The sequence below is a fragment of the Crocodylus porosus genome, unplaced genomic scaffold (genome assembly GCF_001723895.1).
Source record: "Crocodylus porosus isolate Cpor-Errol unplaced genomic scaffold, CroPor_comp1, whole genome shotgun sequence".
Taxonomy (NCBI): Eukaryota; Metazoa; Chordata; order Crocodylia; family Crocodylidae; genus Crocodylus; species Crocodylus porosus.
Genome location: NW_017728947.1, coordinates 66190 through 82098, shown reverse-complemented (window position 1 = coordinate 82098; position 15909 = coordinate 66190). Strand labels below are relative to the sequence as shown.

The window sequence follows — 15909 nt, the reverse complement described above, 5'->3', positions numbered from 1 at the left end:
GTCTTTGTGCAAATCAGATCACTTTGCTTGGTGAACAGAAATGCAAGGCGCTTTATTTGCTGGTATGTGGTGCTGTGTGAGGCGTCCATGGCCGTTTTTGCTAGTGCCTGTTCCTAGTCCTTTTCCTTATAGCATTAGAACGGGCCTCCTTGGTGATCAAGCTTTCACCCCTGCTCGTGCAGGCAACCAGGTCATAAAATCCCATTCATAAACCAAACCCCATCTTAACACTAGTTCAGTTCTGGACCACCTTCCTAGTGTGGGCAAATAAGCATGCCTGCTTTAGTAGTTAGAAACCTAATTTCCAGCCTAAAGTTATTCAGAGTGACTTCATCCCCATCTTGTCCTTGTTTCAGCAGTGTCCTTTAGCTTGAGTACTTCTTCTTTCCCTTGAGAGAGCTCCAGAGAGCAGTCATGTCCCCATAGCCTTCTTTTTTTGCTGGGCTGTTCTGTTTCCTCCTGCAGGATAGGTTCTCTGTTCCCCAGATCGCCCTCATCACACTTCTTTACCCATCTCTCTCCCTTTACTGCTGAAGTATACCCCTGGGGTAAAACACTTCTGCTATTTAAACTGCATACACATCAACCCAACAAAGTATTCTGTTCAGCACCTCCTCCTTCAGGAGTGTAAGGGTGAGTGGGCAAGTGGAGCCATGAAACCCAAGTGCTGCCTAGGAGGTAAGGGGCACCCAAATAGAGTTGGGGGAGTGTCTCACTCTCCTCTCCCCCATCTCCCGTATCCTGCAGCAGCCTGGCACCAAGGAGAACAGAGCGGCAGCAACACTTCCTGGTGTAGGAGCAGCAGCTAGAGGTCTCAGAGGAAGATGTTGTCTCCTTGTTTTGCCTCTGAAAGATGGTGTTTAAATGGCTGGTTGACACCCATGTCAGTGGGAGAAAAAGGAGGTGACATATTTCCAATCCCTGCCTCCCCATCCCTCAAACAGCAAACCTCTGGCTGCTGCTTCTGCACTGTGCGCTGCCACCAGCCAGGGTGCAGTACTGGCCAGCTGCACCTCTGGTGCTGTGCACTGCATTCAGTGGATAGAGCAGCGAGGTTAAAATGAAATCCTACAGGCAAGAATTTGGCCAGGACAGCATGAATGAAACAGCCATATACCTGAGTTTGATTTGGGGGGGGCAGGAGCCCCCCCAAAACTGTGATAGCAGTACCAGCCACAATGGACTAGGGCCACAGCTTTGTATTCATTTGAAGGACAAGGTTGTGATTCCTTTTGTTGAAGTTCCTCTGGATTTCCCCAGCATCATTGACTATAAATGCTTAAGTGACTCCATAAGGTCTTCTCCACCTGATGTCATGCCAAGTATATTATTTCTCCAGAAACAGAATCTGCTCATCCTGTTGGGATCTGTTTTAAATGACTCAGCAGCCAAAGTGAACCTTGACCTGCAAAGTGCACATAGCCCTATCATTTGAAAAGGCCACGTGTTCAAGTGAACAGGGCACTCAGTTGGACACACAAGGCCAGGCTTCTGTTCCAAGCTGTTCTGTGTGACCTTGGGCTATTTACCTACCTGCCCCCACCTATTTCTTTTGTCTATTTAAACTGGAAGTAATTTGGACACAGATTGTATCTACAGTCTACAGCCTCTCACTAACGCACATGATTCCAATTCTGACTTGTTAGCATCTTGGCTGGGAGTCCACCCCTTCTTCTCAGGGATGAGAAGGTTAAGAGATGATACAGTTCCTGTGGATAATTGTCGACACAGGAAGAAGTCTCCTGATACTGCAGGGTTCTTTAGTCAAGCAGACAAAGGCACATAGCAAGAGCCAGTGGCTGTATGCTGAAGTCAGGAAAGCCACAGACTCTTAACAGTGCAGGTTATTCTTAATGCTGGAGCAGTTTGTCAGGGCACCCCTCTGACCTTAAAATCTGTTAATCTTGAGTGAGCTAAAGATAGCTGGTTTAATCATGGCAAAAACCCAATAGTGGGACATTGCTGTGCACTCATGCTGGCAGGGATTGAGTGGAATAAAGCAACAAAAACCTGCATCACTCATACTTGGAAACCGGGTCAGTTGGGCCAATGTGTGATGCACACATTGCTGTACTGTCCCTTTTTCTGTTTCTAAACTGTATGCTAAGTGCACTGCTCTACATTGTTTCCTGGCTCAGGAAGCCACTGTTTTTTGTAGCGTCCTTAGAGGGGCTGTTACAGCTTGAGAGGATTTGGAAAGAGGATAATTACTTTGTTTCTTCACTACTTAAATATTTCCGAAGAGAAGTGGCTGCAAGCGGTGCCTTTACAACTCTTGCCATCATGGCGGTGGTTGTACTGCCATAGTTGAGTTACTTGTTTTTGAAGCTGCAGTTCCAAGTGGCTCTTTGTTACACCCTACATGCAGTGAGCTGCACGAGTGTCAATCTGTGTTAGTGTTAGCCTGGAGTTTGAAGCAGTCACAGCCTTAGTCTAGAAGCCTTCTCTGACTGTCCCCCACCTGCACAGCTGTGACTTGACACTAGAGGCCTGGTGAGCAGGGGCAGGACTAGGAGCTGGAGCTGTGAGTTGCCACTGCAGTGCTGGTGAGCCAGGACAAGCTCTATCCCTGCTGTACGAGTTGGGGTGTGAGACCTTGGGACACAGGAGGACTTCAAATTGGGCCACACATCTGTGAGGAGTGGCTGCACCTTAATGGAACAGGAGTTGGGTAGTGCGGATCAGTGATGATAAACCTGACCTGGAGTGGTGTAACTTTGAGCTGTATAACAAGATGTTAAAACCACTTTAATGTCTGGACAATCCGGGGTTAAGAGCTCCCAGTCGCCCAAAATAATCATGTAACAAGGCCCTTTCTCTCTCAAGAGAAGGACTATTTGATTGAAAATCCTCATGCTTTTCCTTTAGGTTGGAGGGGTGCGTGTTTGCAAGACTCATGAAGACTCCTCATTCCATTGTTTCTGAGGAACAATCTCACAAACGTAATCACTTGCAAATGGGTTTGTTGTCTTTTGTTTTTTGTTTTTTTTTGTTGCTGTTCTTTTTAATGGAGGGCTCACCTACTCCTGGAAATTTACTGGATGCTATTTCAAGAAAATTTCCAAGTGCAGGGTAGGATTTTTTTTTAAGCACTTGCTATAACTCTAACCCTGCTCCCATTTAAAATCTATTTTATCATGACCTTTGGTGGGCATGAGAATCAGACTCGTACTGAGCACTTCTGAAAACACTTCCGTAAGTCTTTATTTCAGTACTTCTTTAACAGCTTTCTCCCTGTTTCATTTTTAAATCTGCTATTGAGCAACCAGAATAATTGTGCACCCAGCACTCCCTAGTTAAGATAGATGTTGCATTAAGGCTACCATTTGGTTTAAGGAAGAAAAAAACTCAGGAAATTCAACTGAATGGTTTCTGTGGCAACAGCGCCAACATGTTTGTCAGAAGCATTGATGTACAGGGTTGAATGCCATGTATATGGTCAAGTATTTATATTTAATACCATGTGTTGGACTAGAAATGTTCTCTTAACTTACAGGAATCGATCCTTGCTGTTGTAAAAAAAAAGTATTGTTCCTTTTGAAGTCTGAGCTGTGCCTATTAAATCAGCTGAGGAATAAGTCCATAATTCACCCTTTCTCTTAGTACTTGGATACCTATTGTAGTGTAGGATCTAATTCTCCCCTTTCTTTCCCCCTCCCCACAAAAAAAAAGAAAAAAGATTTTCCTCTGTGTATAGGCCTCGCTCCATATAGGTCAGTAGAGCTAATCCCAGTGGGGCCTATGGGCAGTAATGGATGAACCCCACTTCCCCTGCCTCTCACTAAGGGTGCTGGATGTTAGGTTCATTGGAAGGTGACCTTTTAATTGCATGAAACCCTACCTGTCATCTGCACTCAAGATCAGAGAGATTGTAAGGGCTGAAGCTGCTGCTGTTTGGGGTCTCCTGCTGTCAGAGGCTAGTTGAGTAGCTATCCCAGGTCTTCAAAGCCAAGTGTCTGGGCTGAAAACCAGCCTTCCACCCCTTTCCAAGCCAGATCAGCCAAATCAATTCCAAATCCATGAGTCAGTCCAGAACCACAAGTGGCCCTACTGCTGGCCAACATCCTCCACTCCCATCTGGGGCCTCAGATAATCCTTTGGCAGGCATCCTACGTGCAGGCCAAAGCTCAGAGGCTTAGGGTTTGGACGCCCCTGAGTTTTTTGCTTGCCTTCAGCCATATGGCCACAGGAGCAAGCTAGAGAGGAGTCTCCCGTTTCTATAAAGTGGGTATAGAGCCAAGAGCTCCACACTCCAGCAGCTAAGTGGGAGGTTAACTATATGTTACCTTGGCGGGTACTACCTCTGTGCCAGGAGAGCAGTCATCCCTGGATGTTACTAGGAAAACTGCCTCAGTGGTCACTGTTTCTGCTGCTAGGCTGAGAACCAACTATGCTAGGAAACACCCATTTCCTTCTTGGCTCTCATAAAGCACCTCATGGAAGGGGAGAAGGTTTCTGCATGTGGATCCAGGCTCTCCACAGGGGTCTGTGTGAATCAAGGGTTTCTTTGATCCTGTACTTGTGAGATTTGGAAGGGAAAATCCCGTCAACAATTCCTTCTTTCCATCTCAGAGAAGGAATTTATATTTAGTCATTTATCATCCCTGTGGCCTAATGCCCATAATCCCCTCCCTTTGTATCCTCCCACAGAGCAGATGAGAGGTGGAGAAATATGAGCAGCTGACGTGCAGGCCGCCCAGGATTAGGTAGCTGTATGCAATCCTCTGAATTCCCCGGGGAGACTTTGAGGAAGCTGACGGGACTGGGAGAGGTCTCCTTCATAAGAGGGAATTTGGGGTATTCCTTATGCCCCCTGATTGCTTCCTGCGGCAGGAGGTGGTGACAGCTCATGGGATCTCTAAGCTGCTGCTAAAGGCACTGCATTAAAGAAGTGTTTGTGTGTGACACCAATGTGAACCTCAAGCCAGACTCCTAAATGCACATCTTTACAAGCAGTATTTACAGAGCCAGATTCCCAGCGGGTGGCAGGGCAACACTGCTCCGCTCAGGTCAGTGGGGCTGCGATGTGCAGCCCAGGATCTGGCTTAATTTGAACGTTGATGCTTCATTGTTCATGACACTCTTCAGCTCTAAACCAAATCCAACTCTGTCCCAGCTGTACACCCCCCCCCCCCCCCATACTGGTGTATGTTGTCACCGCACTATTGGACAAATGGCGGCCTCCCCACCCACACCTTTTTTGTTCTGTAGAGAGCAGAGTTAAACGGCATAAAGCAAGAACAGCATTGTTGGCCCAAAACAGTACAGGTGTTGTTAAAATGTTTGGGGTGAATACAATAGAACATTTATTATCTTTTAAGTAAAAAAAATATAGCTGTGGCCAGGTAAGCACTACTGTATTTCCTGCCAAACCAGTTGTCTCTGAATGTGTATCTACCATATTTTATCACCTACAACACCCCCGCAATAGAATACACCCCCCCTTTTTTTGAAAGGCAAACTAAAGAAGAAAAGATTTTTTTCTGTGGTATGGCTGTATAGAGCAGGGAATGAGCCTAATCTTCAGCTGACTTATTTTCCCTTTCCTGTTTAACTAAAAGCTGAAACCCTAGGTGCTTCTGAAAACTAGTTTCCGTGGGTGGATTTTGGGGAAAAAAACTAGTCTCCAGGGCTCTGAAACAGGAGATGAGAGACCAAGAGCAGCTAGCAGACAGCAGAATTGCCCTAAAATATCTTAGCTTAATTAGTGGGATATTAAGACCATTAAAAAGGAGAGATGATTTTTCACACCTCTGAAGTATAGAACAATGAGCTATTAAATCAATAGACTCCTTTCCCTGCCTGAATAGTAATGCAACAGCTGCTGCAGTATGGGGCAGGAATCAAAGCACGATGCTTCTGTCCCAGTTGGACAATCGGCTTTTCCACTTAAAATGCATGCTCTGACAGGGAGGTAGGAGGGTTGATTTCTGGGGATAAAAGATGTGTGTTGTATGCAAGAAAATACTGTATAGTTCTAGTAGCACTGAGGTGAAATATTGATAAAGAGCCAGCAGGGGGAGCAGAAACATTGTATCATCATTGTGGTAGTTTTTATAGCAAATAGTTAGGAGTCAGAGGACTCTCACTGTCTGACTTTGTATTACAGTTTTTAAAGGCAGGACAGATTTAAGGCCTAAAACCTCAGCAAAGGACCTGTCTCAGTTTTGTCATGGTAGGAGCAGGGTCTTGCAGAGAGGGTGGTTGTTCCTCTGAGCCCAGTTGTTTGATTTGTTCAGTGGTGGATTATTCTAGGCCAGCTCTTCTGACTCTCGCTTTATTTTGATAGGAAGAAGCTGACACTACTGAAGGAGATGCTGGCTGGCTGCGGGGCAGGCACCTGCCAGGTGATTGTCACCACTCCCATGGAGATGCTCAAAATCCAGCTACAGGATGCAGGCCGAATTGGTACCTTGCACATCTCTTCTCTCCTTGCGCAACAGGCGGGCAGTGGGGAAGATCCATAGAGGAGCAGGGAGCGTAGGGCTGTGGGAGAAAAGGAAGCAGATACTACTTCCCATGTACTCAGGGGTGCCTCAAGGTGTGGTAGAGCTTTCCTCATTGTCTTGCTACCTCTCTCCCCTTGTCTGGTCTGGTAAAGCTTCATCTTAGTGATAGCAGGCACTTCTCACTGCCCGCACTTGCACCACACAGTGACCCTGTGAATGGCATCACAGCTGTTGCACGTGGAGGGGAGAAAGGCAGCAGGGAGGATGGTGTTCAGCTTGTAAATTATTAAAGCTCATTATCTAATGCACACAGGAGAAGGGATTAAAGTTCCCTTAATTCATTTCCTGTGACAGTTTCCCTTGTTGTCTCTCCCCCACCCCCACCTAGCACATTGCAACTGTAATGTCTTCTGAAAGGTATGTTGTACTGTCAAAAGCCCTGTCTTGTTTCTGCACTGCCTGCAACCACTCTAACTTCCTGGCAAGAAATGTGTTTTTTAGTTTGTTCTGAGCAATGAATGAAGCTCCCCAAGTGATGGCAGATGGGGTGAGATTATTTCGGTATAGCACGAGCATGATGCTTTATGCAGGCCTGTCCGTGCCCTTGCCCCACTTCCTCCAAGCCTTGCTGGTTTTCGGTTTCCTCTGTAATCTCATGGGGAATTCTCCAGCTCACAAGGCTGAGAGGAAATTTCAGGCTTTCCCTCATGAGAGTGAAATGAGTGATTAACCTAAGCAGCCTTGAATGGCTTGTGGTCAGAGTTTATGTAATCAACTTGCATCATAGACATAGACCAAAAAAAAAAAAAAAAAAAGCCCAGGCCACATAGCCATGGAAAGAAATATGGTCACTGCAGGTAGCTGGCGTTGGTCTATACTATAAAATGTATCTACAGTTTGGCACAGTGGGCATTCTTTGGACAGAGGAGAGGCCTAGATAGAGTCAAACTATTGAGAAATGCTGCAGGTAGGGTCAGAGGTAGAACTGTGGGGGAGTTGAGGGCTTGGACAGAAAGGGAGTCACAAGCCAGGACTGAAATAAATTGGTAGGGAAGGGAGTTGGAACAAGGGAAAAGTCATGTTGTAAACCATATGAGCTACACTGACAGCTGTCAGTTCTGCACCAGTAGTCTGCCATGTACTTGGCCTGGTGTCTTCACAAAATGAAATTAAATTGAGGGATAAGAAAAGGCTTGATATATAGCCTAAATCTCTCCTAGAGTCCAACCAGAGACACCTGTCTGGTTCCTATAGTTTCCTAAATCATGCCCATGAGCTAGGGTGTTAATAGTACCATCGGAAACCACTCTGCTAATAAACTTGTATGTTCTTTTATCTCTCTTTGATTCTTTAGTCACGGAGTCTATCTTTTTTTTTCTTTCCCTGCCTAAGACCTCTTTTTTGCTAATTTTAATGTAAGCCTTATCCTCTTTGTATGCGTGTGTTAAACTGTATGGAGAAATGAAACCCCGGTTTTTAGGCTCAAAACCCAGATTTCTACTATTGCAATTGGTAAAGACCTGTTCTCTCTGTGTTGCCCAAAGAATACAACCCAGCTATTGTCAGTGCTCCACCTTCTGGGTAAATGGTAGAACTACACTAGGGTGTGACAGGAATAATGGGAAAAAGTATAATAATGCCTAGATATAGATCTAAAGTACTCTAAAACACAAACTGAAGATCATCCCTCTGCCCCTTTGCAATAACGGTATTGTGCATGGAAACAAATTTTGGAATAGAAGGGATGATCTTTCCCTGTTTTTGGGATGATTCTGGTGTCCTTCCCTGCTGAACACCTGTGTCCTCATAGGGTTTAAAGACACACCTGTAAATGAGTCTCTTGTTCCTGGCGTAGTTATAAGGGTGACTTCTCCACACTCAGGAAGTCCTGCATGATTGACTGTCTCTACCCCAGAGAAACTCAGGAGTGGAACGGTAAGGAAGGGTAAAGCTACAGGTCGGGACTTGGGGCCATTAGCCAAGTCAGGTTTGAGCTCAGGACTGGGAAAAGGGTGCTGCATGTGAGGACAGAGGAATATTTGCAGAGCGGAGTTGAGAACTTGCAGGACACCTGGCTGCTTTTGGCTGATGCTGTCAGGCTCTTCCTGTCACAAGCATCCAGTTCACACCATAAAGGTCTCTTCCTTTCTGAAACAAGCACCCCTGTCCATTGCCCATGGGCAGCACCATTACAGTGCACTTTGTTTTCTATAGTAGGCATTTGTCATTAATGCTCCAACTTCCATGCAGCTGCTCAGAAGAAGCTAATGGCAGCACAGGCCCAGATATCCTCTTCCGCTGGGGCAGCAGAGTCTGTTGTTGAGAGACGGACCACAGCAACCCAAATCACCCGGGAGCTACTTCGAAGCAAAGGCATTGCAGGACTTTACAAGGGCCTTGGGGCCACGCTGCTAAGGTAAGACAGTGCTCACTGAGCACAGCAGGCATCTTCACCTGTAAACCCCATTTTAAGGGACTAAAGTAGCAATACTGGGTGCAGTCCCTTCCAGTAGTGCTGCTGTCATACCTGGGGCTACTTACCAGGTAGTGCTGCCTTCTGAATCATTGTCAAACACAAGATTCAAGGAGATGCCAGTGTCTGTGGGAAAAGAATCATGATTTAGGAGTCAGAAAGAATGGGGTCAGCGAGAGGAGAATTGGGTCTGTAGTGTTTTTGTGTGGGATGGAGAGAGGAAGTTTAGAATGCCAGGTGGCTTCTCCTTGCACGTCCGTAGGAGTTCTTGTGTAGGGGTTTCTACCTTGCACCCATGACTGGCTGCCTTCCAGTAGCTCCCTGGGGAGCATGACTAGCACCTCTTGTATGGTGCATATTCTCCCTCTGGAGAGAAGGCAACAGAAATGTGTGGCATACAGCATCTGGGTTGGTCGGGTGTTGCATTGGATTCTTATTTTGCATGGGAGGGTACAGGGTGGGTTCTTGTCATATGCCCATTGCTTTCTCTAGCCAATGGAGCAAGGTCAGAAAAAAGCTATGTTGCACTGAAGCAAGCAAGGTTGACAGAAGCCTCAGTTCATGGTTTGTTTCATCATCTCAGAGTGGCTCTTGGGAATATTCTGTCTCCCTCACAGATGAGCTGTGTCCAATCATGGACAGTTTCCTTGTGCCCAAGGAGCACAAATTTCAGCCAGAGTTGTCTTGCCCCAGAGCTTGGGGCAGTCTCTTCAGATATCATGGCTCCAGGTCACAGAGGGCCTTCAAGATGAGGCCTAAAACCTTGAACAGGGTAGATTATGTGGGAAGCTGGTATCAGTAAGGACTCTTATCTAGGCTCTTCTGCTTTCAGGTGACTGATTCTCCAGTAAAACAATAGTAATAACAACACCTCAGAAGTAACAGGGAGGGGAGATGGAATGCAACCCACTTAATTAAAAATGGATAAAAGTCTATAACTGTGAACACCCTGAGCCAGATCCTCAGCTGGTGTCAGTCTGAAGGTCCATCGACTTCAGATGAGCTCTGAGTGTCACTGGCTGAGGATCTGAACCCCCTGGCTTCACCTATAGGATGTAGAAGCTGTAGATGGAACATCCTTCTCAGCTTCCCCCTTGCACATAATGTCCATAACTGGGAAAAGGGGGATACCTAGAGCCTTGCTTGACTTACAAAGTTTGTTGCCCTTTCTCCTCTGAACTGGCAGATTGGTGCCAGGTTGTGGCTCTGCTCCTCACTCTTCTGATTCCCCACAGAGATGTCCCATTCTCCATTGTTTACTTCCCACTGTTTGCAAACCTGAACAAGCTGGGCCAGAAGACCCCAGACGTCAAGGCTCCGTTCTACGTGTCCTTTCTTTCTGGGTGCCTAGCAGGCAGCACAGCAGCAGTGGCTGTCAACCCTTGTGATGGTGAGTCCTGGGTGATCAGGTGATCAGTGCTGTTGGTCTTAAGGGCAGTGACAAGGAGCTGCTTTTTTTTTGTGTGTTTTTTTTACTAACAGCAAAGCTGTCTGGGAGAACCCCTCCCTTTGTAGGGAGCTGGTAAAGTAGACTGAGGCAGCAGAAGAGGTGTGGTGTTGCCAGAGGGAGGTGGGGGGAGGTGACTGGGACAGATTTGAATTTTTTTGGATGCCTCAATGTTTAGGTGCCTATTTGTAGATTCTTTAGAAGGCTGAGTTTTCAGAAAATGCTAAATTTCTCAGAATCTGATGTTTTTAATACGTTTGATGTTAGGATACCTATAAATAAGCAGGCAGGCACTTAATCTGCACCAGTTCTGAAAATTTTGTCAGGTCTGGAGTTGCCTATCTCTTATTTACACTCGTAAGTGTAGTTTAATTTCTGGTCCTTGATCCGAGTCCCTTGGTCACTCTTAGCTATTAAAGTTGCTGAGCAGTGTGCAAAATATTTGATGAGAGCACTGGTGAAGGGAAAAGCACTGCATATAACCAGAGTTGTTTAAAGCATCTCTTCCCTCTCTTTCTTTTTCCTTAGTAATCAAGACAAGACTGCAGTCCTTGCAGAGAGGAGTCAATGAGGACACATACTCAGGAATCCTAGACTGTGCTAGGTAAAAGCTCTTCACAGTGCTTACCAGCTGATCAAATGGCAAAGTCTAGTGTCCTGCTTCCAGGCCAGGAACATGGTTTGCAGCATGATGGGACTGCTTCTGAACTGTGTCTTATTTTAACATCTCAAAGCGTACACTCCTTAGATAAGGGTAGTGGGATTAGTGTCCCCTTCAGCTGACATCTCCAGCCCATGTGTCCTGAAAGGAAGTAGGGAATTAGAAAAAAGTCCAGAACCCATTCATGTCCATACAGAGTTCTTGCCCCAGAAAGGAAGGTGTGCCAGACAATCCATGAAGGTTAACAAGGAATTTGCTCTCTGGTAGTGCGTGGAAGGTGGTACAGGGAGGAGCATCAATGTAAAACCCTCAGGGACAGAGTGCGGTGCTGGGGGGTCTCTGGTGGCCTGCAGCTATCAGCTTCTCTGCAACCCCATCTAGCCTGATAGAATCCACAGAGGAGTCTTTGAAATCATAAGAAATGTAAAGCTACGTGCAGTATTCCTTCCCAAAAATGATAGGCGCTGTTGTGATAGACTGGACTTTGGACCTGAGGACAGCCTTAACCCATGCCTGGGGATGAGATGCTGGATCTATTATAGTTTCATGGGTTGTAGGGTCGGAAGGGACCTGAGCAGATCATCAAGTGTGACCCACTGCCATGGCAGAAAAGAGTACTGGGGTCAAATGACCCCAGCAAGGTGTTCATCCAGCCTCCTTTTAAAGACCCCCAGGGTAGGAGCCAGCACCACTTCTCTTGGAAGTTGGTTGCAGATCCTAGCTGCTCTGACCGTGAAGTAGCACCTCCTGATATCTAGCCTAAATCTACCCTCTGCCAGCTTGTGACCATTATTATTAGTCACTCCTGGTAGTGCTTGGGGGAACCGGGATCTTCCCCAGTGCCTGCTGGTCCCCTCTGACTAGTTTGTTAACAGCCCACTAGATTCTCCCTCAGCCTTCTCTTGTGGAGGCTGAACAGGTTCAGTCCCGTAGCCTCTCCTCATAGGGCCTGCCCTGCTGCCCCCGATCATGTGAGTGGCCTCCTCTAGACCCTCTCCATGTTGTCCACATCCCTCCTGAAGTGCGGCACCCAGAACTGGACGCAGTACTCCAGCTGTGGCCTGACTAGTACTGCATAGAGGGGGAGGATCACCTCCTTGGCCCTGCTTGAGATGCATCTGTGGATGCATGACAAGGTGCGGTTGGCCTTCCTGACTGCATCCCCACACTGCCGGCCCACGTTCATCTTGGAGTCAGTGATGACCCCAGATCCTTTTCTGCCTCTGCAGTGACGAGAAGGTTCCCCAGCCTGTAGGCATGCTGCTGGTTCTTCCTCCCCAGGTGCAGCACCCTGCACTTGTCGGTGTTGAAGCCCATCCTGTTCTCATCCGTCCACCCCTGTAACCTGTCTAGGTCTGATTGCAGCCTATTCCTTCCTTCTAGCATGCCCACATCACCCCTAAGTGTCATCTCTGAACTTGAACAAGATGCTTTTTATCCCCTCGTCCAAGTCGCTAATGAAGATGTTGAACAGTGCGGGCCCGAGGACTGATTCCTGGGGGACCCCACTACCCACCTCCATCCAGGTCAAAAATGACCCATCCACCACCACTCTCTGGGTGTGGCCCTCCAGCCAGTTAGTGACCCATCTGACTGTGTGGGCATCTATGTCACAGTCCCCTAGCTTTTTAATGAGAGTGGGGTGAGAGACAGTGTTGAAGGCCTTTCTGAAGTCCAGAAAGACTGTCCACTGGTACCCCTGCATCTAAGGATTTTGTGACCTGGTCATAGAAGGCCACCAGGTTGGTCTGACAAGACCTGCCTCTAATACTATGTTCACGCAAATTGCCCTACCAGCTCAGAGCAGTGGGAGTGATCTAGAAGCAGGAGTCCTTACTCCCTTGAGGCTGTAGGACTAGCTTAATTGTTGGAGCGGAAGGTAACAGGCTCCTAAATTTCCTGTGAGGCTAAGCACTAGAAGGATGCTGAGAGCCACACCAGTTGTCTGCCTGGCATGCGCAGGGGGCCCAGGGATGTCAACTCATGCTGAGTCTCTGCTGTGTCTCTGTAGGAAAATCTGGCAGAAGGAGGGCCCCATGGCCTTCCTGAAGGGGGCGTACTGCAGAGCGCTGGTCATTGCCCCGCTCTTCGGCATTGCACAAGTCGTCTACTTCATTGGGATCGCAGAATTCCTCCTGGACCTGTTCCCGAAGCGCCGGAACTAATCATTGCGCTCCCTCCTCCAGTGAGCATTCATCCCTGTGTTCGTCGTCATATTGATGGTGTCAGAGCAACAGCACAAAGGGTTAGAGCAGAAAACACCAAGGGTGAACATTTTCTCCACACACAAATTCCTTCTGCCTCTCAATACAGGGCCTCCCCTCCACTCCTTCTAAGGACAGTACCAAGTTATATGCATATCTATTATTATTTTTATTGTCATTCTTAAAGACTGGTTAGCACAGAACAGGGGCGAAGAAACTGCCATGCCATGCCATGCCATGCTGGAATACCCAGCAAGTCAAGGAGGAGCACAGGAAGAACTCTCTTTGTTCCCTCAGCCTCTTTCCTGGTGTGGGAGGCCTCTGGGTGAGACCAGGCCTCCTCATGCCATGTAAAGGGAGGCCCATTATTGTTGATGGAGGAGATGGATCAATGCTGGAATCAAAGTTTCTTGTTCTGAAACCCCTTTAAAATGAGCTGAACTTTGATGAACTTCCTTGAGATCAAAAGAGGGAAAAGGATTTAATTATGTTGGGGGTAGTTTTGTTTTGTTTTGTTTTTTTTAATCAAAGGGACTTTCTCCCTAAATAGGGGCCATGGGGCACATTTGGGTGAGATGTACGCTACAGTTACTTGTGACCTGTATGCTCTGTGAAGAGTATGTCTGTGGGATCATGTTGTTGTCGTCTTCAGGCACATCAGTGCTTAGGGACAGGTGAGAGAAGGGAGAACTTTGTAACTTGGGATCAACTTTTTATTTATGCAGGAAAGAAGAAATCAATTACATTCCTTAAGTCAGCCTGGGTCCAATGTGTCAAGCTGTTGCTATACCCAGTATACTGGCTGTCTGTGTCTTTCAGCCTGCCCCTCACATGCATGTTCTACACTTGTGTGTCCACAGCCACAAAGGATTGCTTAGAAGTTGGTCTCTAGGTTAGGCCTCTTTTGTTGAAGATCATGGCAGACCAGATCTAAGACTGGCCTTGGTTGTTGTAGCCCCTTTCAGGTCTGTTAGCTCTGAAGTCAGTGGAACTCTTGTGACACGCTGGCAGGGATCTGGCCCAGCATTCATGTCTCATCTTATCCAGACCAAAATTGAGTTGTGGGAAAGAAAATGAGACCAGAGTCAACTTTAAATCCCCACGAGGGCCTAATCCCAATTGCTGTAAACCTTGCCTCAAGGGCCAGATCTAGTATTACTTCAAGTTTTCCCACAGAGGTCAGAGAAAATAGATCCTGAGAGGCAAGTTGACTCCAACCAAGCCCAAGGCCTGTATGCATCTGGTTGCAGAATTGAGACCTAGATCCCAGAATCTTGACCTTTTGTTCACTTTTGGGGGTAGTGAATAGACATGCACAACTAATTCTGTTAAAGGGACACTGTTCAGGTAAAATCATGCATTAGCAGACCAAAATTTTTCTTACCTATGTTCCACTTTGGCTTATTTTGTATGGAAGAACTGAAAATCTGCTGTGTTCTTCCCTGTTGTTGCTATTTATTCTATTTGTTGCACTTCACTTGGCTCCAGTATTTATATTCACCTTGGCCATTGCACTTCTTGCTTTATAATCTGCTTTACTTTCTGCTTCTCCAAGTGCTGTTTGTTTCAGACACCATTGAGGCATATTTAAATTAAATTTAAAAGCACAGTTTCCACTTACAAATCTGTTTCTGTTTCAACATGTTAGCTTCCTGACTGTGTCCCTTTACCTTAGAAAAGGTTGTTATAGAAACTTCCTTGTTTATCTGTCACTCTGCTGCTGTGAATTGATTTTTGTTTTTAATAACTCTATCGTGTACCTGGAAAGGAATCCGTGTATTGAAGATTTTTCTTTTCATGACAGATTTCTATGATCAGTTCAGTGTTGTAACACTTGTCACTCTGGATTCCTCTAGCTGGATTAAAAAAAAAATGTTAAGGTGACCCATTTCTGATTATTCTGCAATGTATAAAGGAGGCCTGACAGTTCTAGGGTTTTTTGAAGGTGGTTTTTGTTTTTTTGTTTTTAACCCTTCTTGGCTTTATGTGCAAATTTCAGGTATGATTTGGGCTGTGAAACTATAGGATGATAGGAAACTGCTAGATGGATAACTTCCCTTTCAACTTTCGTTCTCTTGTGGAAGGCATTTATAGTTATCATGTCAAATGTTTTTTATTTCTTCTCTTAAAACAGCAAAACTTTCAGTCCTCCTTTATACCTTATGAGGAAACGGGCAGGAACACCAGACTTCATTTTTGAGCAGTTCTCTTGTAGATGACCTTTTAGTATCTTTCCAAGATATGGAAAGGGGATAATGGTCAAATAGAAGGCCAGAAATGTGTGTGGCTTACAATTTGGGGTTAAAAACCATATTGTGTCAGAACAAAATGAAGGGCTTCTATAGCAAAGCTAGGGGGAAGAGGCCTGTATATTGCTCCACCATGGATCTCTGCTTGGCTCCTGTTCCATTTAACATGGAGATTTGGATCGGCAATATTGCTGATTTAGCCACTGAAAAGCCACTTGATGGCCTCTGGAAACAGTCCAAGGAAAACTATCCCTCCTAGAATTGTGACAGGAGCAAGGGCAGCTTTCTGAGGCCTGGCATTTTTTTGAAAGATTGGTGCCTGGCATTGCTGCAGCAGGTGTCTTTACCTGGTGGCCTTGAATGCTTCAAGTCAGTGATGCTTAGGTTAGCATTTAACAAACCTTCCTGTCTTAAACCCTGTGTATT

At 46.3% G+C, this 15909-nt stretch overlaps 1 protein-coding gene and 1 long non-coding RNA gene across 5 annotated transcripts in view; one reads left to right on the top strand and one right to left on the bottom strand.

Moving 5' to 3' along the window:
• Positions 1-13433, top strand: part of SLC25A22 (solute carrier family 25 member 22) — a 75694-nt gene extending 62261 nt beyond the window's left edge. For 3 of the 4 annotated variants that reach the window (XM_019551421.1, XM_019551422.1, XM_019551420.1), the window contains exons 6-10: positions 6290-6408; positions 8700-8865; positions 10158-10312; positions 10898-10973; positions 13042-13433. In XM_019551421.1, coding sequence (XP_019406966.1) covers positions 6290-6408; positions 8700-8865; positions 10158-10312; positions 10898-10973; positions 13042-13195 — 670 coding nt within the window. In that variant the 3' untranslated portion in view covers positions 13196-13433. Of the gene's footprint in view, positions 1-6289; positions 6409-8699; positions 8866-10108; positions 10313-10897; positions 10975-13041 lie in introns of those variants that run through there. The other variant, XM_019551423.1, reaches the window with a different exon arrangement.
• LOC109321094 lies at positions 6382-8337 on the bottom strand. The gene is made up of 2 exons (XR_002103973.1): positions 6574-8337; positions 6382-6486 (listed from the first exon to the last, which is right to left on the bottom strand). It is a non-coding gene; the product is annotated as an uncharacterized LOC109321094 (long non-coding RNA).
• Positions 13434-15909: the final 2476 nt, after the last annotated feature.